At 36.0% G+C, this 14178-nt stretch overlaps 3 protein-coding genes across 3 annotated transcripts; 1 reads left to right on the top strand and 2 right to left on the bottom strand.

The window, feature by feature from the left end:
• Positions 1 to 3075: 3075 nt before the first annotated feature.
• On the bottom strand, positions 3076 to 7932 carry LOC143549414 (TMV resistance protein N-like). The gene is made up of 5 exons (XM_077040312.1): positions 7388 to 7932; positions 5458 to 6561; positions 5082 to 5366; positions 3738 to 4433; positions 3076 to 3612 (listed from the first exon to the last, which is right to left on the bottom strand). Exons 2-5 carry the CDS (start codon positions 6001 to 6003, stop codon positions 3130 to 3132), a joined length of 2010 nt encoding a protein of 669 aa, XP_076896427.1. The 5' UTR covers positions 6004 to 6561; positions 7388 to 7932; the 3' UTR covers positions 3076 to 3129.
• LOC143549388 (toll/interleukin-1 receptor-like protein) lies at positions 6262 to 7911 on the bottom strand. Its single transcript, XM_077040288.1, has 3 exons — positions 7388 to 7911; positions 6374 to 6561; positions 6262 to 6281 (listed from the first exon to the last, which is right to left on the bottom strand). Exons 1-3 carry the CDS (start codon positions 7909 to 7911, stop codon positions 6262 to 6264), a joined length of 732 nt encoding a protein of 243 aa, XP_076896403.1.
• Positions 7933 to 11950: 4018 nt separating the features above from the next.
• Positions 11951 to 13920, top strand: LOC143549397 (peptide methionine sulfoxide reductase B1, chloroplastic-like). The gene is made up of 5 exons (XM_077040297.1): positions 11951 to 12152; positions 13040 to 13151; positions 13318 to 13383; positions 13529 to 13726; positions 13814 to 13920. The coding sequence occupies exons 1-5, from the start codon at positions 11951 to 11953 to the stop codon at positions 13839 to 13841; spliced, it is 606 nt and encodes a 201-aa protein (XP_076896412.1). The 3' UTR covers positions 13842 to 13920.
• The last annotated feature ends 258 nt before the right edge of the window (positions 13921 to 14178 follow it).

Raw genomic sequence — 14178 nt, 5'->3', positions numbered from 1 at the left:
GTAGACGGGTTTGGCTCAGAAGTTGTCTGAGCCGTCGGATTTGGAACACGTGGCTGGTTTTGGATTGGCTCAAACAAACTCGTCGGCGAAGACGGGTTTGGTTCGAAACCTGTTTCCGCCAACGAGTTTTGGATGGGCGTTTATGTAGTCTACAAAATTTTGAGAATCTCTCTACTCTTTTAGGCTATTTTGGGAATTTTCTCTTTCTTAAAACCCTCGATGAGAGTTTTTTTTAATACCTTTAGTATTCGTACTTTTATGAGCATGACATCACAGTGGAAATGCCCTCCTTAAGTCATAAGAGGAGGCAAGTCGGACGGTCTAAAATGGTGTAGCCTGAGACATTGTCTAAAATTCTTAGCTTAAATTATAGTTGTGCATTAGATATTATTTGCAAGAATGGTAACAACTTATTTATAAGTGGTGCGTTTCTAGTATTTACTTGGTTCAAGTGTTTGTTTTATACAAAATCCATCATTTATGATTTTATGCCTTGTAAACGTCAGTTAGATAAAACTCTAAATCATTTTATAATTGGTGCATTAAATGTGATTACGCTTACCATATTATTACAATAATAATCTTTGCTTTTAGAAGTGAACGATTCAGGATATGCCGTGTCCATTAAAACACTCGTTATGGGGCCTTCGACCTGTTTTCTTTTTTGCTCTTTTTACTCATTTAACAACCATGTTGGGGATCTGTGTAGTCAAAGGCACAAATATATTTTTTTTAATTATTTAACTACATGGTTAAACTGTTAAAGATAACTCATAACATGAATCAACTTATTCATAATTGAATATAGTATTTGACATGCAATTCCTTTTTTAATAATCTCTTTGTATTAATTGCAGGAATTTTGTGATGTCATAACGACTAGAAAGTCACTGGTAACCGACTTCTTTTGATAAATATATCCATTTTTCCATATCATGAACAAATCTTTACATTTTCGTATCAGAAAATACATTCTGTTTCAAACACCATATCAAAGTAACAAATATAACGAAAAACCAGAAACTGGACCCTTTTAGTCGAGTTTAATCAGTTGTCAATTTGTCAGCAGCACCTCTGATCTGGATGCCAGATGGCGGTGGGCCGTCTGTGTATGTTTGTTGACCAACCTGTCATGTCTCTTAATGTTGAAGGCGTTAATAACGTGGAAGAATGGCTTCAGAAATGGATATGAATATCTGAAAGAGTATGCAGAAGAAGATGACCAGTATGAGTGAAGAGGCTGCCATTGTTGCAGGTATCCTGTTCATGGATTATAGTTAGTTATATATTGAAGGAGAAGATGCAAGTTGTTTGGCAATAATTAAAATAATATCTGATATAAATAATTGTGTGGATAATGTTCTCCGGTGCAAAGCCAACAAAATTGCGGGTCATATAATAATAAAGGCATTTATAGTCGTCACATCCACTTACAGACTTTGTTAAAGGCATTAGCTGGTAATATGAACTTTATTCCTTAAACCTGTCATGTGTGAGACGAGTAAAGTGGACGGTAATAGTGGTTCAAATAAATTCTTTAGGTTGTTGAAATACCTTGAAAACACAGCATTAACAAACCAATGCATTTGCTCTTTTCGGCTTGATTTGAGTTTATGTTGAGCATATACAAATATTTGTATTTTAACAAACTTTTGCTGATGAACATAATAGTTATAATTAAGTGATTGTAAGAGCGTTGGCCATGGAGTTCTTATCCTCTATTTCATACCCAATTTATATTATAAGAAAATTGTGTGATTTTGCTCATGTTCACTCATACATTGGAGTCTTCATCCCTAAACTTCATACCCCAAATTACGTAGGAAATGATAAGTAAAACCCTATATTTGGGTGTTTACTATTCACCCATCTTAAATTTTAATATGTTTGTGATTGAAAATGTGTATTATTTATTGATTATGAATATATATGGGGAATATGATTGTGAGAGATTTATAAAAAGTGAACAAATTTTATGAACAATATGAATTTTGGTTAAATTATATGGACGAAGATAAATCGTGAATGCTCTAACTTTTACTGATTTAGTGAACCAGTCCATTTCTTTTGGTGTTCCATTTTTAATAAATAAAAAGTAAATAAATGAACATTATTTCAAAGTGGAGTTTGAAATCAAGAATTATTATTGGAGGCATAAGTCAAAATATTCTCATTCATTTATTTAGTACCAAAATGTAAAGGATTTGAAGTGGAAGTATTGATGGCCAACAATAAAACTTCATGTCAAAGGCGCTTTGATACGCCCATAACTTAAAGTGGGGCATCAAAACAATAGAGTTTGTTAAGTCTTTGTAGATTACTTAATAGACGTGGGACCAGAACATGTATTTTTTTATTTATAGATTTATTGATAAACTTTAAATAAATACTTAAAAATACTAACTTAGTGTCATGTTGTAGAAGCTACTTGTGTACCCAAACAATTTTTTTGTAACATTCACATTAAGCACAAAATTATTGAAAGTTAATCATGAAACAAGTTAAAACAAAGTTGAAGGGGTTAAAGTAGCAAGCTTAGTTTAATTCATTAGGATTTAATTAATAGTTTGAAAGTTAGACTTTTCTAGTTTAGTTTTTGAATGTTTTGCAAGTTTATCTTGTTTGTTTGAATGTCTAGAAGTTAAGAATTTTACCTTAATTATGTCACTTTTTGAATGTTAAGGAACCCGAGATTTCAACCCGGAAGCAAAACTCGAAAGGGGGTTGTGGGTGTGCTAGCCCAATCCATCCAAACTCAGAAGGCCTGGGTTGAATGCCTGGATGTCCCTACGTCAAAATCTCAAATATTGTCGTTCATGTATAGGGATTTTGCGATAAATAACTTAAAAATATTAACTATTGACTTGGAAGTTGATCGTATTAATACATGTAATAAAAATCTTTAAAACATTCACACTAGAGAGAATATTTTCCAATGTAATTTTAATATAAAAAAAGCAAACGGCCGTCCAAGCGTTTCACCCTAATCCCGTTTACATTCAGATTACACACATGGGCCTTATTTTACTAAGACAAATATTAATCCAAATTGTTCTTAAACACAAACTAAAACAAGCAACAAATGGGCTGGTACTTTAACAGGCTAACATTTATTTATGTCACACATTATTAACCGTCATCTGAGTTGTATTCATCATTGGAATGCTCATCTTGATTAATGCAATCATCCTGGATGTCATTAACATGTTGAATAACCAAATCAGAATCCACCACATCACTATCATATATCAAACGTAGCCCACACCGCAGAATCGAGTTTTGAGGAAATTCAAATATCACAGTGTCACCAGCTTCCACCACAAGTGTTGTATGATCAAGTGGATAAAACATGACAAATACGGAATCGTATCTTAACTCCATCTCCGTTAGACAATGACTTGTATTTTTTGTTTTGTTAAACATTTTGGGACTAAGGATCCATAAGCTTTCTGTGTTTTTTGCATATAGGATGATGCCACAAAGTTTTTTGCTAATGTACGTCGGCGCCACGAAAGATAAAACGCCTTCCCTCTTTTGATAACTACACCAGTCAGGAATCTCCTTCTTTCTCATTGGTATATGGATCACTATTGATTTACTTAAGGATGATTCCTGTTGCATATCAAATAGGTTTACAAGCAGCTTGTGTGTGTGTGTAATTATATATTATAATATTATACATGAAAAGGCTAGTTCAATACATTACAAAATCTGGTAGCTAGGGAGAGATTGCATACCTTGCACACTTTAGTACGAAAGATGTAACTTCTTTGCGTCGAGTCAAATGGCATCACATCTAATGACCAACATCCAGATGCAATTATATATGTCAAATTTGGTGGTATAAGGGGAAGCAACCGTAATCTAGAACAATCGGCTATGTTTAGGGTGGCAAGTTGCGAAAGGTTGCTAAAGCTGTCAGGAAGGCTAGAGAATGTGTTTTCTGAAAGGTCTAACGTTTGTAATGACACCAAATTCCCAATTTCCTTGGGTATTTGCCACACATTGCATCCTCTCATGCTTAAATGACTTAGGTTTGTTAGGCATGAAACTTCCATTAGAAATAGAGGCTTTTCGGATCCAAATTTGGGACACACGGGGTCTGTTAGAGAATTTGGTTCTGGCATGTTGGAAGATGCATTGTATCGCCGTAGGTTTGGAGTTGTTAGTATCTTTTCACTCTTAGTGAGTGTCAGTTGTCTTAGAGATGGTAGCTTGACTATCATTTCCCAAGGGATCCTATTTAGCGCTATGGATCGAGTTAAATCCAGGATAGCAAGTTTTTGAAGGCAACTAATAGAATGGTGCAATTCTTTTAAGTTTCGGCAACCTTTAAAGTCCAGTTCCTCAAGATTTTCAAGTCCATAGAAATCTCCGGTCTTTGTTAAGGATAAGGAATCATTCACATCCAGAATCCTTAGTTTCTTGAGACTCTAAAAACACAAAAGTAAGTACATTAACAATGACGGGGAAGTAAAAATTGTTGGCTCAATTGTTGCCTAGCACCGAAAAACAGGTCCAACCCGTGAGTTAATTGAGTTGGTTTAAATGTGACTTATCCAACAAGTCGGCTGGAATAAGAATTAGGATTAAACAAATAGGTTTATGATTTATTATTTAGCTATTTGATTTATGTTCAAATAGGTTTGCTTGGCTAGCAAGTTTGTTAGTATATATAGATGATTCGAGTCATTAATTCATCAGGAGAGCTGTAATAAGTTTTGAGATATTTTTTGATTAATAAATGGCAGTTATTCGTTTTTGTTCATGTTTGATTATCGACTGTGAGTCTGTGACTTGAAACGTAAGGATACACCAAACATAATATTATATATGTGGGTGTGTAGATAAATATATTACTAATGACGGGGAAGGTTAACGTACAAATTAAATTAACGTGCTAACTGTGAGAATTAAGTAATGTAATTATATATAAAAGTAATATAATTATGTAATCACATTGTGATGTAATTACACTACACTATAATTACACTATGTTACTTTATTCTCACATTTAGCACACGAAGTTAATTTGTATTTGACCCAAACCCTATAATTGAAAATAAAGATACAAATCATACCTTGATTCCTTCCCACAGTATTTCCAATTTGCTATTCATCAATCGTAGAACCACCACTTTGGTCATATTTATACTATTGATTCTTTTGAATGGGAAGCATTCCCATACCATGTACTTCAACTTTCTAAAACAAAATGGAGTCCTTTCATCATCTGAAGACATACTCCAAGATGTGTTACCGTTCAGTTGTATCAATCTTAGATTGCTCATCTTTCTAAACACCTCTACTTGCACCTCTACTTCCGAATATGACGACAACATAATGCTTTCTACTGATTCTGTTCCCTATTAAGATACAAAGGAGCTAGATAATAAGAGGTGATAATATTCTTCATGTTTTGCTATATATCGTATCGTAAACACAAATATATCATACCGAGCATTCTGTCAATACACGAGTCACATCCCTTTCGTCTCGCAACCTTGTACGTTGTCCAGGCTCATCTTCATTTTCTTGCCGCACAATTTCTTGACCCATTTCCCTAATCGCATGATGCATTTGTAGTGATCCGGAGTCTGTTATTTCAACTAGACTTTTATCAACTAGATATTGAATTTCATTCTTTGGGAAGAAGGCAATCTCTTCATCCTGCAATACTTTGACAACAAAATCTTTAGGATATCCATAAAAGAAACACGCAATATCCAGAAACAGCTTCTTGGCTCTGTTCGTAAGCGAATCATAGCTCATTTTAAGCTGCTTATGAACATCACCATGCGGAATTCGTTTTAATGTCTCCAATACACTTGGCCATTCTTCTCTTTCATATTGTTTAAAATGGCGACTCCAAACCTTAAGAACCAAAGGAAGCCCTCCAGCATGACTAACAACTTCATTAATGAACATTGTGCTCACCGGCTCATCTCTTGCAAACATAAGCCGTGTGAAGAGGTTAAGCGACTCCCTTCTATTCAACAACATTGTATGGTAGGATGCATAAGGTATGTCACCAAGGGAACGCCTGTCGCTTGTTGTTACGATGATTCTACTTCCTTTATAAAACCATGTTGGATTGATACCTAATGCTTCCAACTGCTGAACGTTATCAACATCGTCTAAAACTAAAAGAACCTTACGGTGACTAACAAGCCTTTTTATTTTTGTAACGCTAACGTTATGATTATTCGTGATTGAAAAGTTATTATTTTTGGTTAGACAAGATATGAGCTCCTTGGCAAATCAATCTTCCAACTTGGAACCTGACATGCGTGATGGATATCCGCAAGAAAACAACTAACATCGAAACATGCAAAAATTCTATTATACGCTTCTTTGACGATAGTCGTCTTACCAATCCCACTAATTCCAAAAACTGCAACAACCAAAACATGATCTTTGCAGTCTAACCTTAATTTTGAGATTAGTTCCTCTGCCCGAGATCCTACACCGACAGGGTGGTCCGTAACGTGCAACTCTTGTGGATTTTGCATCTTTTCAAGGTCTTCAACAATTTTTAGTACGAATTCAGCCTCGTCGTCACTGCCAAGTTACAGAAAAAAAATAAAAATTCAACACCGTGTGTCTTATGTCAAACTTTTGAATACCAAGTACTTTCTTAACATCTCAACCTTTACACGATATAAATTTACATAATTATTTGAAAATTGAGTGCCTATCAGTCTGTCACAACCATTGTTAAACTCTTTTTTCTAAATAATAAGTTCTCAAGGATTTAATATACCAATAATTTTTTTTATTTTTGCTCTTGATTATTGAATCATCAATTCAACCAATCGTTAATTGATTCAATACATACACAATTCATATCCAGAGATTTAAAGAACGACATGAAAAGAATGGGCAAATGACTATGCATAGTTCAGAGTAATGAATACAATTGCTAGAAATAAGACTCGTTGGATCGTTTAATAGAAAAATTTAACTTCACGTTTAGAAATAAACATATAGTAAAAATTTAAAAGAAAAAAAAGAGGTTAAAAATCAAATATCAAACGTTAGGTGTCGTTTTAAATAAACATCATCACTACCTAAAACCTTTAAAAACTGATAAATTTTAAAAGTCAATTGTTTTATTTAATGGGTTCACTTTCGTGTGTACCCATTGATAAAGAGTTATCTTAGCCAGCCAAAAGGTAACTGAATTTGTGTCGTTTTCATGACATTATTGTGAAAAGATAAGCCGGGGTTAAAGAAACAAACAATTTGTGGTCTTTGTATATGTTTAATCTTGTGAAAAGCTACACATGTATGAATTATAAATTTAGTTATGACCATTTGATCAAATACAAGCTCCATAATATTTTTGTAAACGAAATAATTTGATTATGTAGATTAATATAATTACCCATTTTGAAAGGTTAGACCAGACAACTGGCCAGCTTCTTTTAGTGCCTGTTTCCATTTTTGAACCTTCACTGATCTACGTTCGTCTCGTGAGCTTGGAAAGCTTCCATGAACGCCGTGTTGACTTCTAACGTGCGATGGTTCAACCTTAAAAAATACGGGAAACACTTTCCGCTTGCCATCAAACTTGTGGAAGCAGTCCATAATATCGACCAGCTCATCGAGGCACCTTAAAGAAGAAGCATAGTTGGTGGAGAATACAACAACAAAGATCTTGGATTCTTGTATAGCTTTCAACAACTCTAGACACACATCTTGACCTACAGGGAGCAAGGTGTGGTCAGATACGGTAAAACTGTTGCGATGGAGTGCGCCCTGGAGGTGGCGTACGAAGCTGTTGCCAACATCTTTAAATGAATAATTCACGAACACGTCGTACTTTGGCTTTTTACATGTGATGGGTTCATGATCGAAAAAACTAGGATTCCTTTTCCTCTTAGAACAAGAGGGAGATGATGGATTCATTTTTTCGGCTTTGAGATCTTCTTGTTTTAATCCGGTTCTTGAGTTAAACTTGAAGAAACTTTGTATAGCAACACTAAATAATTCATAAACTCATCATTCTTTGTTTTTTTGTACATGAGTTGGATACATTTTTCAGCTTTAGCATGTGTGGTTTGTAGATAAAAGTGTTATGGCATTTCACTACTATTTCCTCCTTTTTCTTTTCAGCAACAGGAAGCAAAGTGATTTACAATGAACATAAATTAAGTGGGGTCTTGTCTATGTCGGTCAGGCCATCGCTTCAATTCGGTTGTTGCTAAATGATTGTTTTGTGGTTCTTAATAATGGTAACTAAACAGAAAATGACAAATATGAAGGCCCGGTAATTTCTAAGTAGGGGTGAGCATGGTTCGATTCGGTTCGGTTATTGGGTGAAACCCAAATCGAAATCAAAGCTATCGGTTATTTTAGAATACCAGCCGATCGGTTTTCGGTTATTTTTTACTGCGATAAGACATTATAAAAAAAATAATTCAAAAAGATAGAGTACCACGTATATATTGAATTCAAAATACAAAATATGCATGTTTTACGTGGAGCAGCCGAACATATACAAAGTTGCTTAAGTAGTAGAATTTAAAATTAATAAAGTTATTAATAAAAAAACACTAAAAGTTTGGTCTGTATCTTCTTTCATTATGTTATTCGTCTTCAAAGTTTAGTTCCAATCTTCATCATCTTCATAATCTTCATCACTGTCAATAGTAGATTCTTTTGGTGTTTTGTTTCCGGTCATAACATCTACAAAAAAACACGTGGAAACCATCTGTTTGGTTCGTTTTTTTTAAATGGATAACCGAAAAAACGGTTTTTCAAAAAAAAAACTAACCGTCGGTTAATGCTTCGGTTCCGGCTTTTTCGCTACGGTTTTTCGGTTAGTTCGGTTTCGGTTCGTTTAATTCGGTTTTCTGCTTACCCTTATTTCTAAGTGAGCTCAGTGAGGGGCGGGTTTGATTTTTAAGGAGGGGTGGTTAATTTATCCCGTTAAGGAATAATTATGGTTAATTAGTTTTATTGCTTACCAAATTTGAGTCGCTCTATAAGTAGATCATTACTAAGGGTGGCAAAACAAAACCCAAATGGGTTGTTTTGGGTCAATATAGATAACTTTTAAAATTGAAATGAGTCATAATTGATCAAAAGAATTTTGCAAGGTAAAGATGGATCGGGAAAATGTTGGTTATATGTTAGAATGGATTTGTTTGTGGTGAGCTAAAAAAAGCTCTATCCAATTTTATTTCAAACAAAACTCATGAAACCGAGAAATCAAAATCATTGAAACCGAACATATACCGAAACCGACCGATATGAAAAAAGCAAAATCGAATCGAAAAAATCAAACCTGAACCGACACAAAACCGGTTTTTTTCTTTCTTTTTTTTATGAACGAGGATAACGAAGGAAACATTTTAGTTATTTTACATTTTGCGTTTTTAATTTATATTTTGAGTTATTATTTTTTATTAATTTTTTGAATTTTTTAGGGGTTTTTGAAAACCTTTGTATTCATATTGCCACTTCTAATCATTACCAAGTAGGCTTTGATCAATGGAGTTATTCCCTAATCTCTTGGGGTCTGTTTGGTATGTGATAATGGAATTAACGATGGAATGGAATGAGCGAGAGAATGGAATGAACGGGGTAATGGAATTGATCATTATCATTTCATTGACATGTTTGGTTACCATGTCAGAATGACATGAATTATTAATATTTATTTTTTAGTAAGCTAAAAAAGCTGGAAAAAATAAAAATGGTAGTGAGTGGCAGTGGGATGGTGGTGGTGGTCGGCGATGGGCGAGAGCAATTGGTGGTGGTGATAGTGGGTGGTGGCAGCGGTAGCAATAGTAAGTGGCGGGTGGCGGGCGGTGGTGATGGCTGGGAGCGATAGTTAGTGGTGGCGGTGATGGGCGACAATGGTAGGTGGTGGTGGGTGGTTGGTGGTGGCGATGGTGGACGACAATGGTAGGCGGTGGTAATGGTTTGTGGTGGCAGCGGATGTGGGTGGTAGTGGTATTGGGTGGCGGAAGCGGTGGTGGTGGTGGCCGGTGCGGTGCCTGGTAGTGGTGGTGGCCGGCGACGGAGGCGATGATGGGTGGTGGCAGGCGGCGGTGGTGGGTGGTGGTGAGGGGACAATGGGTAGTAGTGGTGGGAGAGTGGGAGAGTGGTAGAGGTGATATAGTGGGAAAGAGGGGTGGAATGAAAAAAAAAACAAGGGGAGTGGATGGAATGAATTTGAGGTGTTTTAAAGGGAATGTAATGGACTTGGTAATCGGTGATTTCATTCCATTGATCAACCAAACACATTTTTTTATTCCATCATAATGGTCCATTCCATTCTGCCTCTCATTCATATATACCAAACACTACCTTGGTTTTAGTTGTGATACGTAATAGGATTTTGAGTTATTTTTCTAATTATAATAAACCGAGTTTGTCTACATATCGTGTGTTCGTCTATTTCTTTCGTGTAACTGATATTGATTCAATTTTAGAATTGGTATCAGAGCCATGTTAACGAACCAAACAATCAAGCGTGACCGTGATAGCTGTCGCTACTCGAGTTGTCAAACACTATCTTTGATCGAGTAAGATCAGTTTGATCGAAACCAAGTCATACAACGGATCCAACAACACCGTTAACGTATTCACAAGGAAGGAAATCAATGGGAGACAATGTTTCGCCACCGAAGGGTAAAGAATCGTGGTCATTATTTGTTTAATGGGCGAACTATAGTGTTTGGTCTCTACCTATGAGGACCGTTCTTCGTATTCACAAAGTTTGGGAAGTAATCGAACAAGGTTAGGTTGATATTTAAAGAATGATCTCACGATATCGTGATTGTTGTATCACTTGGTGCCAGAGTCGTTGATCATGCAAGTTAGTGATCAAGAAACCTCCACGAAGACGTGGGATACATCAAGACTCGCCATGTTGGAGACAAGAGGTTTAGAGAAGTAAGATTGCAAACATTGGAGTTCGGTCAATTATGGATAAAAGACTCAAAATTGGTCGATGACTATTTCGGTAAGCTATCCGGATTAGCCTCAAAATCCGTGGCTTTGGATCGGGTTATCGAGGAGCCAAAGTCAGTAAAGAAATTTCTCAAAAATATTCCAAAGGTGAAGCATAGTCATATGATAGAATCCCTGAAACAGATTTAGGATTTTAATCTGCAAGGTATAGTGACGTTATCGGGCGGTTAAAAGCCTATGAAGAGCGAATCTAGGACGGGGAGCTCCAATCAGGTTCGGGTAATCAAAATAAATTACTATAATCTAGTGTGTGTGTGTGTTTTTTATCAAATTATAAATAGCATAGACAATTACAGACTAACGGCAGATAGACGGGCAACAAGCTGCGCCGCTACCCCCCTCCTGAATAGCAAACCCTACCCTACTAAACACAACGTTCCCCTTAGCATGAGCGGAGTTACTGCTGACCACTTGCTGAACCCGCTTAAGGAACCGAACTGCGTCAGGGCCGAGAGCGCCAAAGGTGTCAAAAGCAAACGGTACGAATACGTGCTGATTCTCAAGGCAAGCTTTCTCGTGCTTAGCTACTGTACCCGCCTCAGCCTTGTTTATCGCATGACCCACCACAAACCCGTGGTCCCGTAGCCCAACGAGGGGGTACACACCTGTCAAATCAACGCACACGTGCTTACCTCCTTCCCATCCAAAAATTCTTACAATCATAAGGAAGACGAAGCCGGGAAGGAGTTCGATCCCAATGGTGCGAGAACCGAGGGCGTGGTCGAGGGCTAGGCAATGGTTGGTATTGCACCAAGTTTTACAATATCCTTATTGGGTCGGCCCACTTCAATAGGTCTGTCATGAAACACATCATGTAGACAGACGGTCAGAAATCTGACATTTGTGAAAAACATGTCCACACGACCAAACTCATCCGGTTCACATGTCACCAAGGCCCAGACCGTTAACTGGCTTCGTACTGATTTGACTATTGAATAGTAATATTTTCATCATTACATTATTAATGGCGTCTCATTCCTTAACTTCTTCTTCTACTTCTACCAATTTCAGACTCGCACTTCACTTATCCTCCAAACCCCAATTCAGATCATCTAATCGATTCAAATTCAGTCTACCCATCACCAGAAGAAGCTCTTCATCAATTCGTGCTATGGGTTCTTCGTCTTCTTCATCGCAGAAACCAGACATCACCACCAATCAACAAGGTCTCTCTATCATGTTTTATTGTGTTATTATTATGATTATGATTATATTATGTTACACTTTCATTGAGTTGAAGCACAATATTCTTCGTTTTTGAATCCGATTTCATCGTACCCGTTGTAGCAACTGAAACATTTGAATGAATTCGCTGGCAAAATTAACAAAATTTAAGGTGGTTGCACACATAATTCTTGTGGTGTGCTCGGGTCGGACTCGAAAATTCGGTTTTTGGGTTTTTCAAAACCGTTCAGTTTTTGGGTTTTTATAATGGCTTCGGTTTTACCATTTGGGCTTAAAAATTCTGGACCTAAAATTATTGAATTTGGGCAACTTTCTTTAACTTGATGATCTCTTTTTTATGGCTACTTCTAAATCCACCTAACCTGTCTATTGCGGGATTTGAACTCTCAACCTCCAAGTGCAAAAACACCTCTTACACACTTGAATACCATTGGGCTAAATGCTCGTTGGTGTTACTTAATGATTAATTGGGTTATTACATTTTTTTAATCTAAAATTTTTTGGCTATACAAAATTTATTAATTTCCAATTGATTACTTAAAATTGGACCTCAGTTACATTTGGTTCGTTGTTTGGTTAATAACAAAACCGAAACCAAATTGAAAATTCTTTATATTTATTTTTTTTAAAAAGGGTGGGTTCGATTGTTTCACTTTAGTTACCTCAGTTATTACGGTTACTATTCAGTTATTTCGGTTTCGTACACGCCCGGTTGAGGTTCTAAGTTAAGGTGGTGTGATGAGATTAACTAGTGTGTTGCTTGAATTAGGAACGATTTGGTAGAATCGGAGGGATTTTCTTCTACAAAAACGTTTATTCTCAATGCTTTTTTTTGTTAATAATAAGTTCTTTGTTTGATCAATTGCAGAGGCAGGAAACAAGGATTATAAATCTGTTAGTGAACAAGAATGGAAGAAGAAACTAACCGGCGAACAGTTTTATGTAACTCGACAAAAGGGAACTGAAAGAGCTTTCACTGGGTATGCTAGCTACTATAATTTCTTAAAATGGGCAGGTTGTGTTACGTGTCAAAACGGGTTAGACATGCTAACATGTTAATGGCCATCTTCTTTTTTATTTGACACGGGTTGGATCGTTCTTAAGTAAACGGGTAGAAACTGACACTTTCTTTAACTCTATTTTTAGAGAATACTGGAACACGAAGACCCCCGGGACTTACCATTGTATCTGTTGTGACACTCCACTATTCGAGTAAGTTAAATTTCCGTGCGAAACGTACTAAGGTCATGTATAATTACGCACAATAAGTATATAACTAAACACAATTATGTATATAATTACACTCAGTTATCTGTGATTATTGTTTGAAACTAACACAAGCTGTCGATTTCAAAAGGTCAAGCACGAAATTTGATAGTGGAACGGGTTGGCCATCATATTATGAGCCGATAGGAAATAATGTCAAGTCAAAACTCGATCTTTCAATCATATTTATGCCCCGACAAGAAGTTGTATGTGCGGTTTGTGATGCTCATCTTGGTCATGTGTTCGACGATGGTCCTCCACCTACTGGAAAACGTTATTGCATCAACAGGTATATGATTATTCTCATTAAATAATTTTTTTTATATTTGTGTTATAAACTTAATAGTATAGTGTGAGTAAATGTGTGTTTCTGCAGTGCTTCGCTGAAATTGAACCCGAAGTAGGTGGCAATCTCAAGTCTACATTGTCAAGTGTATAAGAGAAACATGTTGGTGTGATCAATGTACTATTCTTTTGTCATCTATATTATCCTTTTGCAGTGCATAACATATACACAAACACAAACAGTTACAGAAACATGTCAGTGATATATCATTGAGTCAATAAGTTAATGAATGTGGTGTGCTTAATATATTGTTTGTTCTTATTTATAATCGCATTCCTTGGATTTGTACCATAAATTATTATATGAATTTATCTAATGTTCAAGCAGAAAATTGTATGATTAAACATGTATAACAAATAAGTTTTCAACAAATTCACTAGTGATCGAGTGATACG

This window comes from Bidens hawaiensis, unplaced genomic scaffold (genome assembly GCF_021521415.1).
Source record: "Bidens hawaiensis isolate Kalapana, Puna unplaced genomic scaffold, B.hawaiensis_p1.1 tig00015556_1, whole genome shotgun sequence".
In the NCBI taxonomy this organism is placed as follows: Eukaryota; Viridiplantae; Streptophyta; class Magnoliopsida; order Asterales; family Asteraceae; genus Bidens; species Bidens hawaiensis.
Note: the sequence above shows the minus strand (reverse complement) of the source record. Positions and strands in the feature narration are given on the sequence as shown.